This window comes from Danio aesculapii, chromosome 11 (genome assembly GCF_903798145.1).
Source record: "Danio aesculapii chromosome 11, fDanAes4.1, whole genome shotgun sequence".
In the NCBI taxonomy this organism is placed as follows: domain Eukaryota; kingdom Metazoa; phylum Chordata; class Actinopteri; order Cypriniformes; family Danionidae; genus Danio; species Danio aesculapii.
The window spans coordinates 17,033,149-17,057,560 of NC_079445.1; the positions used below are offsets into that span (position 1 = coordinate 17,033,149).

At 36.5% G+C, this 24,412-nt stretch overlaps 1 protein-coding gene across 1 annotated transcript; it reads left to right on the forward strand.

Moving 5' to 3' along the window:
* Positions 1 to 4,143: 4,143 nt before the first annotated feature.
* Positions 4,144 to 12,273, forward strand: thoc7 (THO complex 7). The gene is made up of 8 exons (XM_056468068.1): positions 4,144 to 4,227; positions 4,768 to 4,888; positions 5,026 to 5,153; positions 6,577 to 6,663; positions 6,753 to 6,810; positions 7,058 to 7,124; positions 7,217 to 7,286; positions 12,085 to 12,273. Exons 1-8 carry the CDS (start codon positions 4,209 to 4,211, stop codon positions 12,141 to 12,143), a joined length of 609 nt encoding a protein of 202 aa, XP_056324043.1. The 5' UTR covers positions 4,144 to 4,208; the 3' UTR covers positions 12,144 to 12,273.
* The last annotated feature ends 12,139 nt before the right edge of the window (positions 12,274 to 24,412 follow it).

Sequence of the window (24,412 nt, forward strand, 5' to 3'; positions counted from 1 at the left end):
TACCAGGCAGCATTCTGGGACAAGAACGTCACTGACTGACTCCAGCAGCACGCATGCACAGAGTCCGCCTGTCACTGGACGGGCTGGCGGTGTGTCAATAACTAGCGCGCTCACTTCGTGGACAGCATTCACGAGAATAGTATTTGAATTTATAACGTTCCAGTGCTGTTTAGGATGGTGTTTTAGTAGTTCGGAGTATTTGAACGCGTTCATGATACATTTTCGAGCGTTTTAGACACGCCCCTGATGCTTAAGTATGTTGTCTGGATAGGACGCTAGGTTGTTTTTGAAACACAACCAGCGAGTTCACTTCGTTATAACATTACATCAATGTCAAACTGCAGGCATATCGAGGATTAAAACCACTAATTGGGGTCACATACGGGTGAGTCAACTTTGAAATGACTTTGGCGATATAATAATGGAAAACATATTTGCTGTAGCGATAAATGAATCTTTGGCAGCAGATCTTTTTCAGTTGAACTGAATCACAAAACAGATTCGACTCGCCATGCAAATGAACCAAGAAGAATGAAGCATCTCTGTTGGTTGTGTCTTATGTAATGAGCGAACAAGAGTTGACTGGTAAATTGTTGTATTTCTTAATGTAAATTCTAATTTTATGTTCCTTACTGTTTGATGTTTTATGAGGTGAATGGCGACAAGTAAATGAACTGTAAATAAAAAGTAAAGTTGAACTAATAGTAAAGCGCAGGTTTATTTATTTCTGTTGTTTATTGATTTTTTTTTTCAAATTATAATATAATTTGTATTTTTTTAAATATTTTTTAAAAATGTGTTTTATATATTTTTTTACATTTTATTTTGTATAATTTTATACTTATTTGATTATTTTAACACATTCACTTTTGACACCCATGCAGTTCCAGTTTGAAAACTCCTGTTATGTTTAAAAAAATAATGATAAAAATAAATAAATCCTTATGAATTTGCATACAGTTTTCACATTTTCGAAGTATATAATGATGAAAGAAAAATAATCACACAACAAATTAAATTTATATTGTGAACCATTGTGAATCATTACATACCTAAAAAATGTGAAAACTATGCAAATAGGATTTTTATTTAATTTTATATAACAGGAGTTTTCAAACTGAACCTAAGTTGTAATGACAATATTTGTAGTAACAAATAAGTAAGTGAGTTGAAATTGTGGTGTTTCTTTATTAAAATTGGCATTTAGTTTTTACGAGCTGAATAATGGCTACAACAAATGTTGATAGCAACTTAAATGAAAGACTGAATCATTATTATTTTTATTATCGTTAGTATTTTCCTATATTTTAAAGAAACATTCTTTAAACAGTCTTGATAGACAGTTTCCATCTGCCATAACTGTCAAAAACAAATTAATTATATAATATTTCTGGGAGCCATGGCTGGAAACATAAAATGCATTTGATCATTAACCTTGACAAGATGATGATAACTGGCAGATTGGGTTGTAGATTGTGACCCTCTTGAGTCTGATATTTTCTGTGAATTAGTTAAAGAAGATCACAAAACTGATTCAAGTCATGATGCAACCACCACACTGAACTGAGAACTGCTGCTGAAGTGAAAACAGCATATATTAGCCTACTGCTCTAACTGTTGTGGCAGAAACAGTAAGACTCTGTTCCATTCTAAAGGGCTCATCCCTATCCTCTATAAAACCTTTGAAGAAGTGAGTGTATTTAGTGGATGAAAGGTGTTGGGCACAAAAAAACATGAAAAGAGTCTATCATTGTACACTTTGAGACCCTTCATTCTTTTAAAGTGGACAGTTTTGACCTATTCGGTTTGGAACAAGTCTTCAGTATGCCATCCATAATTACCTAAAAGTGTCCCTCAGAGGCAGATTTATGCCATTTGGAACAGAGTCATAGTTTAACAAGTATCTTTTCCAAAGTAGATGAGCAAAGTATCAATAAGCAAGTGAACAAACAGCATTTCATTCATTCATTCATTTTATTTTTGGCTTAGTCCCTTTATTCATCAGGGGCTGCCACAGCAGAATGAACCGCCAACTTATCCAGCATATGTTTCACACAGCGGATCCCCTTCCAGCTGCAAACCAGTACTGGGAAATATCCACACACTCATTCATGCTCATACACTACGGCTAATTAAGTTTATTCAATTCACCTATAGCGCATGTCTTTGGACTGTGTGGGAAACCAGAGCACCTGGAGGAAACCCACACGAAAATGCAAACTTCAGACAGAAATGCCAACTGACCCAGCCGGGACTCGAACCAATGACCTTTTTGCTATGAGGTGATCGTTACCCGCTCTGCCACTGTATCGCTAACATCTCAGTCAAATTGAGGTAAAGTTGTTTTTATATTCTCACATTAGTTCATTTTAACGGCCTCTATATTGTTTACCACGCTAATTTGTTTTTGGGTCTGAAATCTCATCTAAGTATGACTTGAAAACAACATTAGCACAATTTAACTGACTGTAATCAATGTTGTACTTTGATAGTCATTGGCTGCTAATAAACGAAATCCAAAAATGATCATAAATGCTGTGATATCTTGATCTACTGCAGTGGTTTCCAAAGTGGGGGTCCGGTCCCCGCCGGGGTGTTGCGAGACAATGAGTATATGTCACTTGGTAATTTCCAAAAATCTAATTCATTTTATTAAACTATTAGAATTAACCTACAGATGAAAAAAAAAATTATAACATAAAAAATGCAAATGAAAAGCCATCAGCCTTTAAATTTTTTTGCTACCACTGGGGTGATTATATTAAAGACACAGCAATAGTGTCTGATGCAGCAGATTGATTTTATGGCCCCAGGTTAAAATTTCTGACGCCTTTATGGCACATATATTAAAATATATCCAAGCCATAACTAAACATGGAGGATGGTCTCCGAGAGGCATTCTCCAAAATTAAATGATGAATAGACTTGGGCCTATTGGTATGTGTGCACCTACTGTATGTGTGGAAGGTTTATATATTTATAACCACCTCAGAGGCGATTGGGGGTTGCCTGTCACTGGCATTTTTATTTTGGGAACCCCTGACCTACAGGTATACCTTTTATGATTATATAGATTTTTTTTGCAAATAATTATTTTCTAAATTATTTAGGAGAATGTTCAAAATGTCCGAAAAACAACTTTGCCTCAATCTCTCAGTCAAGCATATTTTAATTCACATTTTAATTTATGTTGAATTATTTTGACATACATAAATGGCTTTGTTTTCATAAACTGAATAATGACTACACAAACTGCACAGACATTATGACACAAAAGAAAGATGGGGGGGGGGGGCTCATTTGTCTTATTTTTACTGATATGCCATCATAAATATAAAAAATATAACCCATCGAAAAAGGCTTTAAGACCAAGCATAATCATCTGGTGGCTGTCGCTTCAGTGTGACTTCGGCTAATCAGTTTTGGTCAATGCTAACAAATATTTTTGATGAGTCCAACATCTAGCTGACATAAGTGACGTCATCTTTCCCTACTGTTTTTAAACAGAGAAAACATTTTACAAGTAACTTTTATTTTAAATCTTGGACCTTATTTATAAAACAAAAAAATCTGCAATAAAAAGGGCTGCCTATATTAAAATTGATTTAAACACTAATTAGGCTATTGTTGTAATCCATGAATGCTCAAATGTACTTTTTTACATGTGAGGCTAGAAGATTGTGAAGCTCTGCGTTATTATTATTATGTTTTTTTTTTTTTATTGAAATAGCAAAATTCTGACTGAGGAAATTGAATGTGCTGGTCAGTAAGTTATTTGCCTAATAAATGACAGTAGACTACAGGTTTTAATTTAAAAACTTTAACAGATTCCTATTGTTTTTCAAAACAGCTAAATCATGATTCATAACTGAAGTGACGAGTCTTGTGGAAACACACTTTAAAACGAACTGTTCAAATGAACCGATTCGCGAAAACGAATCTCATTTCTCAATACTGTCAAAAACTAAACTAAACTACCTACTGATACAGTATTTATGTAAGACACGCTATCATTCGAGTAGTTTAAAACGAGGTTTCCGCAAAACTTTTAAATGACTTTGAAATAATAAAGTAAAAGCTAGCCGTTCAGAGCACTGCCGTGAGCTCGGCGGTTTGCTTCGCAACAGAGGCGGGGCGCTGATGCCTTGCGTGTCCACGCGCGCCTGACAATAAAGTTTTTTCGAAAAGTCCAGTTAGCCTGCTGGAGAATGGGTAGCATCACTGATGGTAAGGATTTCCTTTTTTTTATTTTTCTTAATTTTGATGTAATTGTAATTTATGTAGCAAGTCAGGATGACTTATTACAGCAGCATACGTCCATGTTTTTATTTCTTGGAAATTAAACGAACTCCTTTGAAATGTCAACATGAGGAGTCAAAGCTAGTTAGCCACATGCTAAAACTGATTAACTAAAACAAATAACAAGATGTATATACGTATAATTTAATAAACTGACTTTGGATTGTATAGGAATTACGATTATATAAAATGTATTTGAAAATATAATATGTTTATACGTATGATAGCACTCTTCTGACACTTTGCTAGACAGTATCAATGCTAGAAAATAAATTAAGATTCTTGGTAAATTTTGTGAGTTTTCATTTTGGTCCAGAATAATCTAGCAGTGATATTCTTGAGCATGTTGCAGAATATACAATTTTTTGCCACATTTTTTCCCAGAATGCAATTTACAGAATAACCTGTGTGCCATGTGATTTAAACCAATATTTGGACTAAATAATATCTCTGTCTCCTCCCTCACAGATGAGGTTATTCGGAAGCGTCTTCTGATCGATGGAGATGGAGCTGGAGATGACAGACGCATTAATGTGCTCATGAAGAGCTTCACCAAATGGTGCCACTCCAGTTTCTCACCAGACGAGGGGTAATTTTTTTCTGGTTAAATTTTACACACCCCACATTAGATAATTTTTTTTTTTTTTTCAGATCATTTAAAATATTACTCTGATTAGTTACCACAACTTTGGGTGTAATTACTTTATCATTCATATGTGTCTGCAGAATGTCTCAGTATCAAAGAATGATGATGTCTTTGGCTCAGTGTGAATTCTCCATGGGGAAAACCCTGCTTGTGTACAACATGAACCTGAAAGAAATGGAGAATTATGAAGGAATCTATACAGATATTGGTAATACTTCCTATTGACTTCACTTTATACTGCTGTTACTCCATCATTGTTTTAATCTACATCGTTTGACTACATTAAAGATTTCTTTGAGGGCAGGATATTAGGCATAGGCCGGTATATGTTTCTGACAGTATGATAACCTTGGATAAAAATATCACGGTTTCACAGTATTGCAATTTACAGATCTAAAATATGTTATTTTTAAATGTCTGGGTAAAAAACAGCAACTTTTCACCCTACTGAACACAGTATATTTAACTTGGGTTTTAACTTTTTAAAATATTTTGAAGCAGTAAACATGTCAGACTAAATAATTCAAATGAATCATTGACTTCTGCTGTCTTCATTAGTTTCAAAAATTTTTTACAATTTTAAAATGGCATTGTTGTCCTAAAAAACAAAAAAAATCTTACATTTACTGTAGGAACGTTATAGCAGGAAGCATGGGCGGTTTTAAATTTAGTATATCTTTTATTAACCACATAATGAGAAAGAAGTCTTTAGTGGGTAGAAAATGTACTTCTTATGCTCACCTGGCCTTTAAAGGGAATTAGCAATTTCTCTTCAACTTTTTCATTTCGACCCAGTTGTGGTGTTGCTCAGATGACACATCAAACTCCTGCCGAATTTACACTAGTTTTTCCTCCATTTGTTGAGCCCAAATAGACTAAAAAGAAACGCTTTTAACTTCTCCTCCAACCTTCCGCTGGCCTGCAGATACCCACACTAGTGGATGCTGCTCTCTCATTGGCTGTAGGTGATCGCCAATGTTATTTTTAATCAGAACACATTTCTCATTTCACACATTTTGAATTGCAGACCAAATATCTGACGGGTGTCAGCGACTAATAGGCGATTCTCTCAGATAACGTCTTTGATAGTGCATACTGTGTTTTTATAGTTATTATTTCTTTGTTTTTATAGTAAGCTACATTATCTCCCTAATTAGTTGAACTTGTTTACAGAAAGGTAAAGTCATTTTATTTGAGCTTACTGTTTGCTCTAGAGAAAAATTAGTGTAATTTACACAAAAATTAGTCGTAATTTCTGAATATTTAAAAGCAAGTTTGAATAAATGTTGAAGTTAATATCTTTCAGTTCTTTGTTTTTTAGCTAACACTCACCGCATTTTAGCAGTAAGAAGCTACTATACAGATTATCGAGCTGAAGCTTGACTACAAAATTAAATCTCAAATCAAATCGAAATCGCCATATCTGTCAAAAAAAATTCGCAATTGGATATTTCACCCTAATCACACAGACCTAGTTCAGAACTGCTAAGAGAACATTGTGCTTTTTTATTTTTTCTTTGCCTAAAGTTATGAGAAAGTGGATGATATTGACAAAAACATTAATACCAGGTGTACAAATCATTCATACAATTATTTACTGTAGCAACGTGTTTTTGTTTCTTCCAATACAGAGAAAAGTATTGCGTCAGCACATGAAAAAATTGCAGAGTGCAAAAAGGAAATCCTGAGAGCGAAAAGGATACGAAAAAACCGGCAAGGTTCACTACATTTTGATAATTAATTTTTTTACCATTTAATTTTATCACTTTTTTTTTCTCTGTTTCTAACTTAACCATTTCGTTTGTAGAGTATGATGCTTTGGCCAGAGTTATCAAGCAACATCCAGACAGACATGAGACCTTAAAGTAAGTTTGGTGAAGACATTCTTATTTCGCTCAACACATTTGTGTTTTCCTGAGAGCTAGAATATATCATTTCTATACTTATCTATCAATATTTTAATTTTTTTACTACAAGAATTGGTGTGAAAAGTTTATTCAGTGTATTAAATCAATAGTCTGTGTTCTTTATTTAAAATGACAAACAGGATGTCCAGTGTCAGAGATGTATATTGACCCACCAGTTATTTTGTAATCTCTTTTTTTTTTGCAGGCAGCTTGAGGCTTTAGACAAAGAGCTTCAGCAGCTTTCGCACATTAAAGAGAATGTGGAGGACAAGGTGAGGCACTAGGCTTTTTATACAAATTAAATAATACACCATCATATGCTAAAATATTTTACCTGATCTTATTTTTGTCTAACCATCTTCAGTTGGAACTTCGTAAGAAACAGTTCCATGTCCTTCTCACCACCATTCAGGAACTTCAGCAGACTTTGGAGAGTGAGTAGTTTGAACTGAATAATGGCTAATGAGCACACATTTTGCTTGTGAACTGTTTTGCATTGTCGGCAATTAGTTTTTATTCAGATGAGATTTTTGCCTGTGGCCATTTGTACAAAACAATTTGAACAAACTAAGGGTGCAGACTCAGAGTAAGATTCGGTGTGACAAATCCTGACTGATTAAGATCAGGTTAAGTGGTTTCACAACACTTGATATGATTGCTCTCTGGGTTTAATCCAGTGTTTGTGATTTAAGCTGCGGTCACACTGCACTTTTTGCTCCATAGACTTCCATTCATACGCAAGTGAATGTGGCAGACTGAAAACGCAAGCTCATGCTGCAGTCACACTAGAATTTGTGCATGCGAAATTATGTTCAATGGTGCTGTAAAAAGGGGCGGGATTAAATAAGACTATTAGACATTTTAAAAAGTGAGCGATTGGTCCATATTTTACATTTCTGTCCAGAGAGGTTATGTTTTGATCTTCGACTGGTCTCATGCAGTCACGTGATGTGATTTTGCAGGTCCGACTTCACCAAGATCCGCTGCGTAAAACATATGCTGGACAAGTTGGTGGTTCATTATGCTGTGGAGGCCCCTGATGAATAAAGGGACTAAGCCAAAAAGATAATGAATGAATGAGTACACCAAGCTTGAACTTTGCAATGCAGCGAACCGGAAAACTTGTGGCACAAGCTTGCGTTTCTAGTGTGTCGCATTTGCGTGGGTATGAATGGAAGTCTATGGGGCGAAAAGTGCAGTGTGACCGCAACTTTACTCTGGACCCCATGCACCTGAATGTGTGGTGCATGCAGCACGAGAGCATCAGGTTTATTTGTTTCTCATGATAGGGTCAGTGCAGTTCACTTCTCCATTGAAGAATAAAGCCGCGGTCACATAGCACTTTTCATCCCATAGACTTCCATTCATATGCATGCGAATGCAACAGAATATATATTATATTAAACAGACTGTATGTTAAAGAAAACTGGACTGACACAGTTTTAATTTACTAGAACTTCTGTGTTAAGCTGCTTTGACACAATCTACATTGTAAAAGCGCTATATAAATAAACATGAATTGAACAGATCGGAAATGCAAGCTCGCGCTGCATTGCAAAGTTTAAGCTTGGTGAATTTTGTCCTGTGAAATCACAACACGCTGTGTTTTAAAAAGTCTTAAAATGTTTTAAATTTCAAAACCAAATTTTGGCCTTAAAAGGTTTTAAATTTGCTGAAATTTTGTGTTGTAGGTCTTAAACTATTTTAAACTGGTCTAAAATGTCCTGTGTCTATTGAGTCGACCAATCACCAATGATTCTTCTCAATAAAACTGTAAATATCTTCCTTAAAATAACATTTGTTTTCTATAGACTGTTGTGCATACATTTTGTTCATTATAGTTTTTTTTGAAGTAAAGTTTATTTCTAAATGATTTCGAGAGGATCACATGCTTATGATTGTTCTCAGCTGGTCCCACATCAGCTCACGATTGATTACTTATACAGATGATTCCTAAGAATCCCCCCTACCCATCCCTACACCCTCTCCTTCCCAGATAGGCGGCATGGTGGCCCAGTGATTAGCACTGTTGCCTCACAGCAAGAATGTCTCGGGTTAAAGTCCCTTCTAAACCAGTTGACATTTATGTGCAGAGTTTGCACATAAAAGATTCTTAGTGTTTAGCCCTGTATAAGTCTGAAATTTGCTTCAAAAAGGTCTTAAATTTGACTTTGTGAAACCTGTAGAAACCATGTCACGTGACCGCATGAGACCAATTGAAGATCAAAACATGACCTCTCAGGACATAAATGTAAAATATGAACCAATCGCTCACTTTTTAAAATGTTTTATCCCGCCCCTTTTCGCAGCGCCGTACGACAGAATTTTGCATGCTCAAACTCTAGCGTGAACATGACATGAGAGATATTGTCAGAAATATACGTTTTAATACTTTTTATAAGGCAGAAATAAACTCTCGATGCAGCAAAGGTTTGACAAGTCGACTTAAAGCAAATATTATGGCCAATCCCAATTCTATTTTTGTACTCCTTCCCCTTCCACTTGGCCCTTAAAACCGAGTGTGAAGGGGAAGGGCTTCAAAATGTACCCCTAAGGAATGGGACAGTGACCTGCACACGTCATAATGTCATCGCGATCTCTTACTTCATATGGGATCAGACGATAGCGACTGCTGTAGTTATTCCAGTTGTTTATTTTTTGGGTATTTATCTTTAGGAAATCACTCAAGGCATATATCATGTTATCATAACAATCTAATATGGCAATAAGATCATAACTATACTGCGCATTTACACAGTGGTCATATTCCTCTATGTAAACACAAAAAAACAACATTAACATTATAGCAGACACTAAAAAGGTCCTTCTCAGTCACTAAACCTTTCTGACAGGGGATTCAAGTGTCCGAATCTTGTGGGACTGCTATACAGGAGTTATTATTAGGGATTATCGATGGCGAAAACGATAAAGCAGGCGCTTTTATCTAAAGTGACTTACAAATGAGGACAAGGAAGCAATTTACACAACTATAAGAGCAACAGTGAATAAGTGCTGTAGGCAAGTTTCAGGTGTGTAAAGTCTAAGAAGCAAAGCATTAGTAATGCAAGTTGTTTTTTTTTTTTTGAGAGAGTACAGTTAGTGGTATAGCCAGAGAGGCAATTGCAGATTAGGAAGGAAAGTGGAGACTAAATCGTTGAGTTTTTAAGACTTCGTTTCTTGAAGACAGCAAGTGACTGCCGTTCTGATGCAGTTAGGGAGTTCATTCCACCAACAGGGCAGATTGAATGTGAGAGTTCGGGAAAGTGATTTCTTCGCTCATAGGGATGAAACCACGAGGCGACATTCATTCACAGAACGCAAGTTTTTGGAGGGCACATAAATCTGCAGATAAGGAGCAAAGCCAGAGGTTGCTTTGTAAGCAAACATCAGAGCTTTGAATTTGATGCGAGCAGCAACTGGCAGCCAGTGAAAACGGGTGAGTAGCGGAGTGACATGTGCTCTTTTGGGTTCATCAAAGACCACTCGTGCTGCTGTGTTCTGAAGCAGCTGAAGAAATTTGATAGAGTTAGCTGGAAGCCCGGCTAGTAGAGAGTTGCAATAATCCAGTTTGGAGAGAACAAGAGCTTGAACAATGAGTTGAGCTGCATGTTCAGATAGGAAGGGTCGAACCTTTCTGATGTTATAGAGTGCGAATCTGCAAGATCGAGCAGTTCTAGAAATGTGGTCAGAGAAGTTTAGTTGGTCATCAATCGTTACTCCAAGGCTTTTTACCATTTTGGATGCAGTAATGGTTGCCCCATCCATCTAGATTGAAAAGTTATGGTGAAGAGTCGGGTTGGCAGAAACTTCAGGCATTTCCGTTTTCGTGAGGTTAAGCTGGAGATGATGATCTTTCATCCAGTGTGAAATGTCTGACAGGCAGGCTGAGATGCGAGCTGGAACCGAGGGATCATCAGGGTGAAAAGAGAGGTATAGCTGGGTATCATCAGCATAGCAGTGGTAGAAAAATCCATGTTTCTGGATGACTGGTCCTAAAGATGTCGTGTAGATGGAGAAGAGAAGTGGCCCAAGAACAGAGCCCTGAGGTACCCCAGTGTTTAGATGCTGTAGGTTGGACACCTCTCCCCTCCAAGACACCCTGAATGGCCTGTCAGAGAGGTAAGATCTGAACCATTGAATAACAGTGCCTGCAATGCCCAGTGACTCAAGCGTAGATAGCAGGATCTGGTGGTTTACAGTGTCAAAAGCAGCTGATAAATCCAGCAAGATTGAGGACTAATGATTTAGAGTCTGCTTTAGCCAGTCTAAGATCCTCCACGACCGAGAGCAGGGCAGTCTCAGTTGAGTGGCCTTTCTTAAAGCCAGATTGCTTGTTATCCGTGAGGTTGTTTTGAGTAAGAAAGTCCAGGGCTTGATTGAACACTACTTTCTCCAAAATCTTGGCCATGAATGGAAGCAGGGATAACATATGCTTGTTTGTTGTAAAAATTTGTAATAATGACCAAAAAATACTAATTTGTGGATCTCCTTCCGGGTGCAGCAATGGTGCCGTTATGGCTGGTGTATTCTGGGAAATTTTCTTACCCCTTGGTTTCAAGTGTGGTCCTGAAAAATCTCTGTTCGAAGGGCTATCTACCCCTTCCCCTTAGCCCTACCCCTTCAAGCTAAAGAGAATTGGGACACCCCTACCCCTTCACGTGAAGGTGCAAAACGAAGGGGAAGGGCTAAGGGGTAAAATTGGGATTGGGCCCATATCCAATGCAAAACAATCACCTGGTTTTAATTATATAGTTTCACAAAGAGCACAAAAGACAGTCATTTTTAAAGCCTTGTATGTTAAAAATGTTTTAAATGTCTATTTAAATGTAAATTTGAATTTTAAAGACATTTATTAATGTTAATTGAAAATGAATATAAAATGTAAAGTATAAATAATTATAATTCAAATAAATAAATTATTTTGACCAAAAAAAAGATGCATGAGGACTGGGAGTGCCTTTGATGTATCAAATATATAGGTCACTTTACTCACAGCTGATAAGTCCTGTTAAAGTTAGCGATCTCTAAGCCATGCTCTGGTGCAGATTAGCCATATGCAAGTTACCTTGGTGATGAGACCTGATCAAAACCAACTCCCTTTCTTAAGCCTGAAAATTTAGAGTTTGATATATTAAATGCAAACTTGCCTGAGTAAAACCCCAAACTTTGTGCAACAGGTCTCAGATGCTCTGTTAATGCTATACTGTCTGTTGTGTCTTCTACAATTTTTAGATGATGAGAAGATGGAAAGCGACGATACCCAGGACAGCCCGATGGAAAACGGAGACTAGACATTTGCATTTGTACAGTTTTCTTAAGATGTACTTTTATTTTTCATGAGCTCATATAATTTTTCTCATTTTAGTCTGTTTTTTGATGTTGGCCATGTACAGAATTAAAGCGATTTCTTGATAAACTGAATCTGTTTAAGTTGAGTTTATTTGGTTTTAGCATATAGCCTCTTCTAGGGGAATGTTTGGACTTTTGAGCACCACATAAAACTCTTTTTGTCAATAATTAAAAACAGTAATGTGCACATTAGTTTTGTGTTGTCTATTTAATCAAGAGTCTGTCAAAAGTACAGAGACAATATTATAAACTAAAAAAGGTTTATTGAGGGTTATGTTGAAGTATAAGGTTAAGATCAAAATGACTTTGTATGATGAACACAAAATAAGGAAACCTAAAACCTAGCCAGCTGATGCACATTAAAACAATTTATTACCATATTACTCCAAACATTAGGGAAACATAAACATGTCTGAAGTAATAACGACTTACTAGACGTTTTGGACCAATAAAACATATTGGATTAAAAACCAAATAAACATAGGAAAAAAATATAAAACAATAAGCACATTTAAGTCAAATATTTATAGTAAACAAAAGACGTTCATTTGACTGTATAGTTTAAGTGCATCTGAACCAGCAGATGTCGCTGTTTGCACAATGTTAAGCAGGATGTTTATATTACCGTGTTACTCGAGTTAAAGTCTTGAAGTGATATTAAACTGTTGTTTCGTCATACTATCTATATTTCTATTATTCGTTCTAGGTATTTAGAGTTTCTCATATCTGTTTATATATTCATTCATCTATGACGTCTTTTCAGATGAACAGAAATCTGTCTGTCTATCTATCCATCCATTCATTCATCCATCCATCCAAAATAGTGAAGTCATGTTCCTAAATCAGTGTTAAGTATTGGTGACGTGGGTTAAATGCTCAGAAGTGAATAATATTGCTCATAAGCTGAAGGTCATTGTGAGCAGTTCTTGCAGTGAGTGAGTGAGTCTGATGCCTTCAGACGTGCAGTGAGGACACTGAGGCGGTTTTTGTGCTGTGCAGATGTACTCTGTGTCTGAAAGCAGATCAGAAGTGACGTGCAGGCCACGAATGAAGAGGGAAAATAAATCTTTGGTCTCCCCAGAATGTGTCTAAAGTTTAAGCTCAAATCCCAACACAGATTGTTAATTTTAACATGTCAAATTTGCCTGTTTAATAGTTAGCAAAACATACCATCGACATGTGCGTCCCCATTAAATGCAAATGAGCTTTTGCTTTTCAGAAGAAGGCGAAGCCTTAAATGCCACTCTAACAGTCCAGAAACAAAAAAACAAGCTAATCTCATGCAGCCAAACTATTGAGAATGATACCGAAGTTGCATTATGAAAGGAGAGAACGTGGTTACAACTTCCACACAGAACAAGGACTGCATTTTTGAATGGTCAGTGGATACATATGTGGTTGTGGAGTAAACTTGGTTCAGCTCATTGCTAACGCTCTGTTCTAATGTGCTGGCTTTTGCAAATAAGCGAAACTATTAGTACAATTTTCACATCTTTATAGAAATGAAAAAAGTCAGTCACATGGCTACATGACATTTTAAATGTGTGTTTAGCTCTGGTCTATGAATATAGTCACAGATAATGGTAACTTTAGCCACATTACATTTTACATTTACATTTAGTCATTTAGCAGACGCTTTTATCCAAAGCGACTTACAAATGAGGACAAGGAAGCAGTTTACACAACTATAAGAGCAGCAGTGAACAAGTGCTATAGACAAGTTTCAGGTGTGTAAAGTCTAAGAAGCTGAGCATTAGTACATTTTAATTTTTATTTTTTGTGAGAGAGAGTACAGTTAGTGGTATAGCCAGAGAGGCAGTTAAGATTAGGAAGGAAAGTGGAGACTAAACAGTTGAGTTTTTAGTCGTTTCTTGAAGACAGCAAGTGACTCTGCTGTTCTGATGTAGTTAGGGAGTTCATTCCACCAACTGGGCAGATTGAATGTGAGAGTTCGGGAAAGTGATTTCTTCCCTCTTAGGGATGGAACAACGAGGCGACGTTCATTCACAGAACGCAAGTTTCTGGAGGGCACATATATCTGCAGAAGTGAGAGCAGATACGAAGGAGCAAAGCCAGAGGTCGCTTTGTAAGCAAACATCAGAGCTTTGAATTTGATGCGAGCAGCAACTGGCAGCCAGTGCAAACGGGTGAGTAGCGGAGTGACATGTGCTCTTTTGGGTTCATCAAAGACCACTCGTGCTGCTGCGTTCTGAAGCAGCTGAAGAGGTTTGATAGAATTAGCTGGAAGCCCGGCTAGTAGAGAGTTGCAATAGTCCAGTTTGGAGAGAACAAGAGCTTGAACAATGAGTTGAGCTGTATGTTCAGATAGGAAGGGTCGGACCTTTCTGATGTTATAGAGTGCGAATCTGCAAGATCGAGCAGTTCTAGAAATGTGGTCAGAGAAGTTTAGTTGGTCATCAATCGTTACTCCAAGGCTTTTTACCATTTTGGATGCAGTGATGGTTGCTCCATCCATCTGGATTGAAAAGTTATGGTGTAGAGTCGGGATGGCAGAAACTTAAAGCATTTCCGTTTTCGCGAGGTTAAGCTGAAGATGATGATCTTTCATCCAGTGTGAAATGTCTGACAGGCAGGCTGAAATGCGAGCTGGAACCGAGGGATCATCAGGGTGAACCACAAGTAAACAAACACATTTAGAAAGGAAATCTGGACACATTTAAAAAATATGAATGAAAATACATATTCTAAATATGTAATTAGAACATGAAGCATTGATATTGACCTATTCTTAAGAAACAGCATTGAACTGACACTCGTTGGTTTAGTAGTCTAGTGTAAAATATAGTTTGTGCAAATATGTAACATTTTATCACCATTCTTATGCACATTTAGGCCTAGTTCAAAAGTAAAATTAAATTACAATGTCCTCAGTGACTATGTTTATGGAGAATATTATTTTTGTTAGTACTTTCAACAACAAAACATTTGATTTTTTAAATTAATAAATTTTTTTTTTTTGCTGACACATTGTAAATTGAGTGAACAAATAACTCCTGCAGTGGTGCTGTGGGTGGAAACGTGGAAATTTAGGCTTGAGAATTTAAAATAAGTTCCCCTTCCTGCAGCACTCTATCGGAGTGAAAAATATGAATAGCTTGGGTTTTCCATATCTAAGAGAAAATCTTCTGTTACCTTACTTCGTCCATTTTTGTCACATTCTCTGGTTTGGTAGATGCACTAGGGACCCAATTCTCTTTAACTCTAAAGTCATGGTTTTTTATTATGTTTTGTATCTTTGACACATTTTTGCATTTAAAAGTTTTCAAACCACATGTTAAGGAAAAGCTTGGTGTTTTCTCTACAGACAGTTTGGGGTTGGTTTATTCAGCACTGTAGTGATGCACATTTAAAGACAACACACGCAATAGTTATTTGTGTTGTGCCCTCAAATCAGCTTCTCTGACATGAAGCAAGACTAATGCTCAGAGTTACATGTGCATTTACGTGTAAATGAAAATTGTATGGAGAAATAACTGTTTAACAAATGTCCTTTCAAGTATAACAAAATTAAGCAGTCATGGGAATAATGTACAAGATTAGTAATAGTTCTAAACAAACTTATTTAAAATAAGCTTACATCTTATTTGGCCAATTAAACACTTTGGAGCTGTTTACTGTATCGCATCACAATTGCTTTTACCCTTTCAAATCACTGCTATTCTTTTAATAATTTAAATAATTTGTAAATATTTGTCTGTTTTTTATTTATTAATCTCTTTCTCTTTTTTTCTTTTTCTTTTACTTGCATACATTTTTAAAGGATACAACCACTGAGAATGCAGGCATTACATACTGAACATGATTTCATTAATTAGTTATTTAAAATTGTGTGGCCTTATTGACATAAACAGCAGAAATAAAAACATAAATAAATGTGAATTAAAATTAAAATATTAATAATCCCACATTTATGTTTGTAAAAATATATTATGTAATATACTTTAATGATTACTGTTAATAATAATTATAATAAAAATAATAAAAAAATGTTTAAGAAAACAAAAAAAGGACAGAACTAAAAGTACACACACTTGGTAATCTGCTTTGATATTTTCTTAATCAGTATTATATATATATATATATATATATATATATATATATATATATATATATATATATATATATATATATATATATAAATATATATATATATAGAGAGAGAGAGAGAGAGAGAGAGAGTGAGAGTGTGTGTTACAGGCCACTTTATTAGGTACACTTGTCCAACTGCTCGTTAACAGAAATTTCTAATCAGCCAATCACATGACAGCAACTCAGTGCATTTAGACATGTAGACATGTTCAAGACGATCTGCTGCAGTTCAAACTGAGCATCAGTATGTGAAAGAAAGGTGATTTAAGTGACTTTGAACGTGGCATGGATTGTTGGTGCCAAACGGGCTGTTCTGAGTATTTCAGAAACTACTGATCTACTGGGATTTTCATACACAACCCTCTCTAGGGTTTACATAGAATGGTCCATAAAAGAGAAAATATCCAGTGAGTGGCAGTTCTGTAGGCTCAAATACCTTGTTGATGCTAGAGGTCAGAGAAGAATGGCCACAACACGTCGAAGACTGTTTTTTTTTCAACATGACAATGAGTTCACTGTACTCAAATGGCCTCCACAGTCACCAGCTCTTTATCCAAAAGAGCATTTTTAGGATGTGGTGGAATGAGAGATTCGCATCATGGATGTGCAGCCGACAAATCTGCAACAACTGCGTGATGCTATCATGTCAATTTGGACCAACAATCTGTGAGGAATATTTCCAGTACCTTGTAGAATCTATGCAATGAAGGATTAAGGCAGTTCTGAAAGTAAAAGTGCGTCCCACCCAGTAATAGTAAGGTGTACCTAATAAAGTGGCCGGTGAGTGTGTGTCTCTATATATTACCAAATTAAAATAATATTGAAATTATTTTAAGTATAATTATTAAATAAAATAATTATTAACAGTAAATGTAATTTTTTTTAAACATTAAAATATAGTTAAAATAAATGGAGGATTAACAGTATACACTTAATAATGTGCTGGAGTATTTTTTAATCAGTATTTGTCATTATTTTTTAAATGATAAATAGTGTGTGTAATTATGTGTGTCTAATTATGTTTTAACAAACGATTAACTCCATATTTATTTATGTAATATTAATATTTAAAAAATGAATATTTTAAATATGAAATGAACAAATGAATTCACTATTTTTCTGTCTGCTTTGTGACCAATGCTTCCTTTTTATTCCCAAATTACCACAAAAATCTGTTTTGTTTCTGTGTTTTCACATATTGTATTTTGGCTCCTCATCTGCAACGTCACTGTGCAAGCCAAAATCTCTATCATCTGGTTTGCTGAACACAGGTCAGCGCTTCCCCGTGTGCATGATATCTTATTATCTCCACTTGCTAATTACAGCTGAGCCGCGCTGCTCTGAATGCACACGGCGAGATGTGAATAACAGTGGAGTATTATGCATTCTGCCACATTCTATGAATAATCCAGTGGAGTCCCAGCAGTCGGCTGCACTGCTTCTAATTGGCTTCCTGATTTAAAACATTTACGGCAGCCAAAGCCCCTTGCCCCAAGAAAACGAAGATCAGCTTTTAGGAAAAATCGAAGACGTGTGGGAGCCAGATAGATTGATAAACATGAAGAATTTTGTCTCTTTGTAGTTAACAAAACTTTCCCAAATTCTAGCATGCTCTCATTGTCATCATGAGGGACGCCGTAGCTTGACGTTGTTTGGCTGAGGGCTTCTGTGATAATGGGCCAATCAGAAAAACCATGGAAACATGGAGATTTGACTATGAGTCATTCTCAGTCAATGGAGACCATTATTTCTACTTAATGAACATGGAGACAAGCATCCAAAAATCCACTCCTGGAAAACACAGTAGCCCTAAGGATAATGCCATGTTTAATTTTTGACAGGAAAGAGGCTGTTTGCATCTACGGGTTGTACAGTGTGTCTGATTGTATTGTTAATATCGTAACATCATAACATACCGATTAATCAACTGATAACACATCCTTTAGATTAAATATACATTTGACATCAGAATTATTAGACCTCCTGAATTATAAGCACCCCTGTTTATTTCCCCCAAATGACTCCAATGTAGCATCATACAATTTACACACAGTTTCAACTGTCAACCAAACATGTTTGATCAATTACACTCAATATACAATACCTACAGAAGCCACAAATCTAATACCTTTTAAGATAAAAGTCTATTCATGTTAAATATAATTAAATGTTTATTAACCGTACCTGTTACAAAACAGTCTGGCCCGTTATTCTTGTAAAATGCTTCAATATTGAAATCTGTATTCTTCACTTTTTAGGCTTTGTAAAGTAGCTAAAAATAGACACAGTACCATATCACCTCTAACAAGATAAAAAAGGGAGAAAGCATGAGAATAAAAACAAGTAGAAGGATGATGATAATATTTAAGGGAATAACTGGCAACACAACACAAAATTCAACATTTGAAATGAGCAGATAAACTTAACCCAGGCTCATTCTAAAAAACGTACCTCTATATACATTTCTGGAGAGCGCCAAATACGTCCCAGGAGCTACGTTTTTTGCTGTTTTTGTTTATGCGAATCCACCAGAGGCTGCTGTGTACGCTTTTTGAAATCTCAAATTTTTCTCGTGAGTGCCATTCGCGCCTGCTGTTCTCACATAAGTCCACTAGAGTCCGCTGTTGACTGACTGAGTGAGCAATGACCCACCCTCCTCCTTCCCTAAACCCAACCAATAGTGTTTTCAAAAGCACCGATTGACCGTCCACCCTCTTCCCTAAACCCAAACGACAGTTTAAAAAGCAATCCAGAAAAAGAAAAGCTTGTCTGATTTTCAGAGACACTCTCCCAATTCAAAACTAGATTAAAGACTTATCTGTTTAGTGAAGCATACACTCAGTGCACCACTTTCCACACAGGTTTCTGCATCTTGTTTATGTATACTATGAACAGCAGCTACGCTAATTATTCTCTTTATTCTCCATTTCCACCTAGGGATACTCTTCCCGAGGCCCTCAGACTATGCAGAGTCACTGATTCGATCCAAGACCAATGACGAGATGATCCCAAGGTTTCCATATCCTGGACCAGGCCGTATCCTGAGCAGCTACTGTGGTGGTCATGGAGGAGTGGAGAACATGAAACTGATTCCTGTGACGCTCCAGGGACAGACGAGTCTCTGCTGAGGCCAGCTTCCAGCCTCCGCCGCTGAGACTGCAGCTCTGCACATAACATTTGGCCAGCAGAGAAATTAAAATCGTTGTGCCCAACTGAGTCTGGTTTCTCTCAAGGTTTTTTTTCTTAACTTTTGCCAATTGGTGAAGTTTTTTCCCTCTCCGCTGTCGCCACTGGCTTGCATGGTTCGGGATCTGTAGAGCTGCGCATCGTTGGATTTGCTCTTCAGTGTTTGGACTCTAAGTAGTGATTTTTAAACCACTTTTTAAAACACTTACTATGACCTTTTATGTGAAGCTGCTTTGACACAATCTACATTGCAAAAGCGCTATACAAATAAAGGTGAATTGAACTGAATTGAATTTTCCCCACATTTTCAGATTTTACCACATTCTCACCCTGTTACTTACTTGTTTATTTTATTTTTTGGATTCTGTTTTTGTCGTACCCATGTTCTGGAACCATTCCTCACCAGACTCGAACCCCGTCATCGTGGTCAACTCCTTTCTGCTTCTCAAGTCCGCCAAAGTATATGGCGAGCTAAGTGGACAAAGTGGTAACTGTGGGAAAGCAGTCCATACGGAGGTAAGCGGTCAGCTGGTAAGCGCGAAAAGGAACGGGATTATACTGCCCCATAGTGTTCATAAAATAAAATGCAGCCATATGTACTTCTGGCTACATAATTTGCAATCTCCAGAAACGTTTGAAGAGCTACGTTTTCAGAATAAGTCTATGTTGGATAAACTCATCACAGACAAACTAACAAATTTCCAGACGGGCTGGTCTGAGTATTTCAGAAAATGCTGATCTACTGGGATTTTCACGCACAACCATCTCTAGGGTTTACAGAGAATGGTCTGAAAACTATCCAGTGAGTGGCAGTTCTGTGGACGCAAAAACCTTGTTGGCAACAATAACTCAAATAACCACTTATTACAACCGAGATATGAAAAAGAGCATCTCTGAATGCACAACACGTCCAACCTTGAGGCAGATGGGCTACAGCAGAAGACCACACCGGGAGCCGCTCCTGTCAGCTAAGAACAGGAAACTGAGGTTACAATTCGCACAGGCTCACCAAAACTGGACAATAGAAGATTGGAAAAATGTTGTCTGGTCTGATGAGTTTTGATTTCTGCTGCGACATTCGGATGGCAGGGTCAGAATTTGGCATCATCAACATGAAAGCTCACATTTGTTCAGGCTGGTGGTGGTGGTGTAATGGTGTGGGGGATATTTTCTTGCCACACTTTGCGCCCATTAGTACCAATTGAGCATTACGTCATTGCCACAGCCTGCCTGAGTATTGTTGCTGACCATGTCTATCCCTTTATGACCACAGTGTACCCATCTTCTGATGGCTACTTTCAGCAGGATACCGTGCCATGTCATAATGCGCAAATCATCTCAGACTGGTTTCTTGAACATGACAATGAGTTCACTGTTCTCAAATGGCCTCCACAGTCACCAGACCTCAATCCAATAGAGCACCTTAGGGATGTTGTGGAATGGAAGATTCGCATCATGGATGTGCAGCTGACAAATCTACTGTGAGATGCTATCATGTCAACATGGACCAAAATCTTCAAGGAAAATTTCCAGTACCTTGTTGAATCTATGCCACGAAGCATCAAGGCAGTTCTGAAGGCAAAAGGGGGTCCAACCCGGTACTAGTAAGGTGAACCTAATAAAGTGGCCAGTGAGTGTATATATATATATATATATATATATATATATATATATATATATATATATATATATATATATATATATATATATATATATATATATATATATATTAATATTAATCTTTTCCTGAATACTAAGTTGTTATTTATATGACAGAACAGCTTCCACACATTATTCTGTGGTTTAGACAAAATAAATTACTTTGTAATTACCGCAAGTTCCAATGCCGGTGTTTACACCCAAGTATCTCCATAATGGCCACACACACGGTTAACTGACCAAACTGAGCAAAACACTATAGCATATTAGACACAACACAAGTGTTGCACCACACACATGTGAGTAACTGTTTTTATCACATGGTCACTAATGGTTTGTCAACTATAACAAATTATTTGCTACTGCATGTATCCAGTATTTAAGATGTTTTTAACCTAAATCATACCAGTGTCTATAAAGGATGTGCAGTAAACATTTGACATGGTTTAAACTCTTTTTCAAAGTTGTCCTAAAACCATTGAACAACACCCATTCTTGTCTTCAGACAATTCTGAGACATTTTTGATCCACTTCAAATGTTTATAGACAGTCCATTTTAAATGCAGAAGGTTACATCAGCAAAATCAACTTTATTGGACATTTGATATGGTGAAATATGGAACTCTGTTAGCCAATTAAACTAGTTTCTGTTTTTTCAGAGTCTACAATTAGCATTTACATCTATTCAGTGTGTTGAGATGAGGATGGTCAAAACAGAACAAAAAATAGCCCATCACTTCTAAATGATGCTTTTTAATGTAAAAAATGTTGATAACATTATAAGTAGATGTCAGAGGATAGTACAAATAAAATAAAAAGGCACTTTCCGACCCATTTAATCTTAAAAATATGCATATGAATCCTGATATCTTTAACATCATGCTGAAAGAAATCTGCACAAGTCAGTTATTCTAAAGCAGGTTAAATGCCCAGAGGTCACAAATCTAATCAATCCTTTGCCTGTATCTGCTCTCTCTCTCACTTTTCCAGCAGCAAATGCGACAAGGTTTTCTTCTTCTCTAAAACAGTAATGCGCCATGACACATCTTTTCCATCTGTACTGAGATGTGCATGAAAAGAAGTCAAACCAGTTTGCTATAAGACTGGAACATTAGATCAGGACTGGGTCAGAATGGCCTGCTATTGGCAATCCATTCACCCACGATGAACAATGATGCTCACATTACACTGCGTGAAGTACCTGAGCTTTACTAGATGTTTCTTTGAAAAAGTCACAAATGTTGCAGCTTACATCTTTGGCAAGTAAACTTATCAATTCAGTTTTTGTACTGGTTGATAGAAGGGTCACTGACATGGTGTCCACCATATACGGAGGACGAAATGGTTTTTAAAAAATCTGTGGAGAGTTCTTAGAAATGTGCTTTTTAGTTTTGTAGAGGTTTGAAAATGTTTTTAGTATTTGATAAATTTTTATTTCAAGAGTTTCTTTAAGGTTAAAAAAGTACTTCAACCAGTATAAAGAATTAATAGTTTGTGAATAAATTATGCTTCTAGAAGAAATACACCACATGCAACTGTACCTTAACACTTACCTTGTTATAAAAAAGGTAAAATAATCTAGAAAGCTATGTTCATAACTATACTATAAGCACTATACTATTAATTAGTATATTATGGCAAACATTTTGAATGACGTTTTGTTCACTATGAGCATTTAAACACCGGAAAATACACTTGAAAATACAGTGCTCAGCATAAATGAGTACATTTTTATTGCCAATATATGTTGATGCATTTGAACAAACAGTTGTCTTAAACAGTTCTATCTAGGGATGAACCGACACCACTTTTTAAAACATTAAAAAGTACTTGACGATACAGAGTATCGATTTCAATACTTCTGTAAAAGGGATTATAGAGGTATTACAGAGTTCAAAGAAAATATAGACTAAATATTAAAAAGGAAACACAAGTTGTAACAAATCCCCTTAACATGACAGCAAGTATCAAGTGTTTATTGAGATTGTGTCGTCTGTCATGTATAGGTTATCTGATCTTTACAGAAGCTGTAAAGAGATGTCACGGTCACCAGCGATCCAGCCTGTGCAGATCACTAACAGATTAAAATTCTGCTGGTATATGGACTACAAGTTCCAGTCATGCACCACACAGACACACATGTTCCAGATCACGATTGATTACACTCACACAGTTGGGAGCTGCTCAAAGACTGATTAGATAGATATTAAATACAGGACACACACACACACACCTCAGTGCTGAGTCTTGCTATCTGTCTTTGTGAACACTACAACGTGTTTTCCTAGTATTGTCCTTCCGTGTTTGATCTCTGCTTTGTTTTCTCGTTTTGATACCTTGCCGCTTGTACTGACCGTTTGCACGTTTAATGACCGCGACTTTGCCTGCATACATCTGTTTGCTCCTAATTGTGACCGTTGCTTATCTGACCTTTCTAATAAACCAGCGTTTGAATCCGCAACTCTGTTGTCAGCATCTCCTATGACATGCACGGTGACCGCTATGATGTTCAGCTCTGACAAGATGCTTTTATTTAGCCTGTAGTCTACTATATAACAGTTTTAATTACTTAAAATTTCTTTCATTTTTTTATATTTATAGTTTATATATAAAATGAGCACTGACATGTTTCGCTGTGATCATTATGCAAGGATCATATCGCATACTCTGTTTATTCTTCAGTAGCTTATAGATTTGTTAATAATGTATTTTATAAATGGATTGTTTATAAGGACTAAGCTATTAATATATAATACATTGATTAATACATTAAGACATTAAAGTCAGGTAGGACAACAAACCACATCCACATAGTGAAATACTATTGAGTGGTATCAGTGCGTGGTATCGGCATTTCATTTACGATATGAGAACGAGTATTTTCACCAAGTATCGGCCCGATACTGGTATCGGTATCGTTGCATCCCTAGTTCTATCCACTAAAATAAGAGGTTGGTCACCTCAAATATTTACACTGTAAAAAAAATCCTGGTTGCCGTAAATTTTTAAGCTGAATCCAATTAACCTTATGAGCTCTATTTTAACGATCTCGGCACAAAGTCTAAAGTGCAGGGCACAAAAGCATTAAGGGCATGTCCGAATCCACTTTTGCTATTTTAAGGATGGTAAAATACGCTCTGCGCCACAGCGCATGGTCTAACAAGGTTGAGCTTATTCTCTTAATGAGTTATGGGTATGTTTGGAAAATAAACCAATCAGAGTCTCATCTCCCATTCCCTTTATGAGTCAGTTGGGT

Bases quoted from the DNA above. Each gene is read 5' to 3' on its own strand.
- thoc7 (XM_056468068.1), top strand. The intron at 6,664-6,752 runs GTTCACTACATT...TTTCGTTTGTAG, and splicing joins GATACGAAAAAACCGGCAAG to AGTATGATGCTTTGGCCAGA. The intron at 7,125-7,216 runs GTGAGGCACTAG...AACCATCTTCAG, and splicing joins AAGAGAATGTGGAGGACAAG to TTGGAACTTCGTAAGAAACA.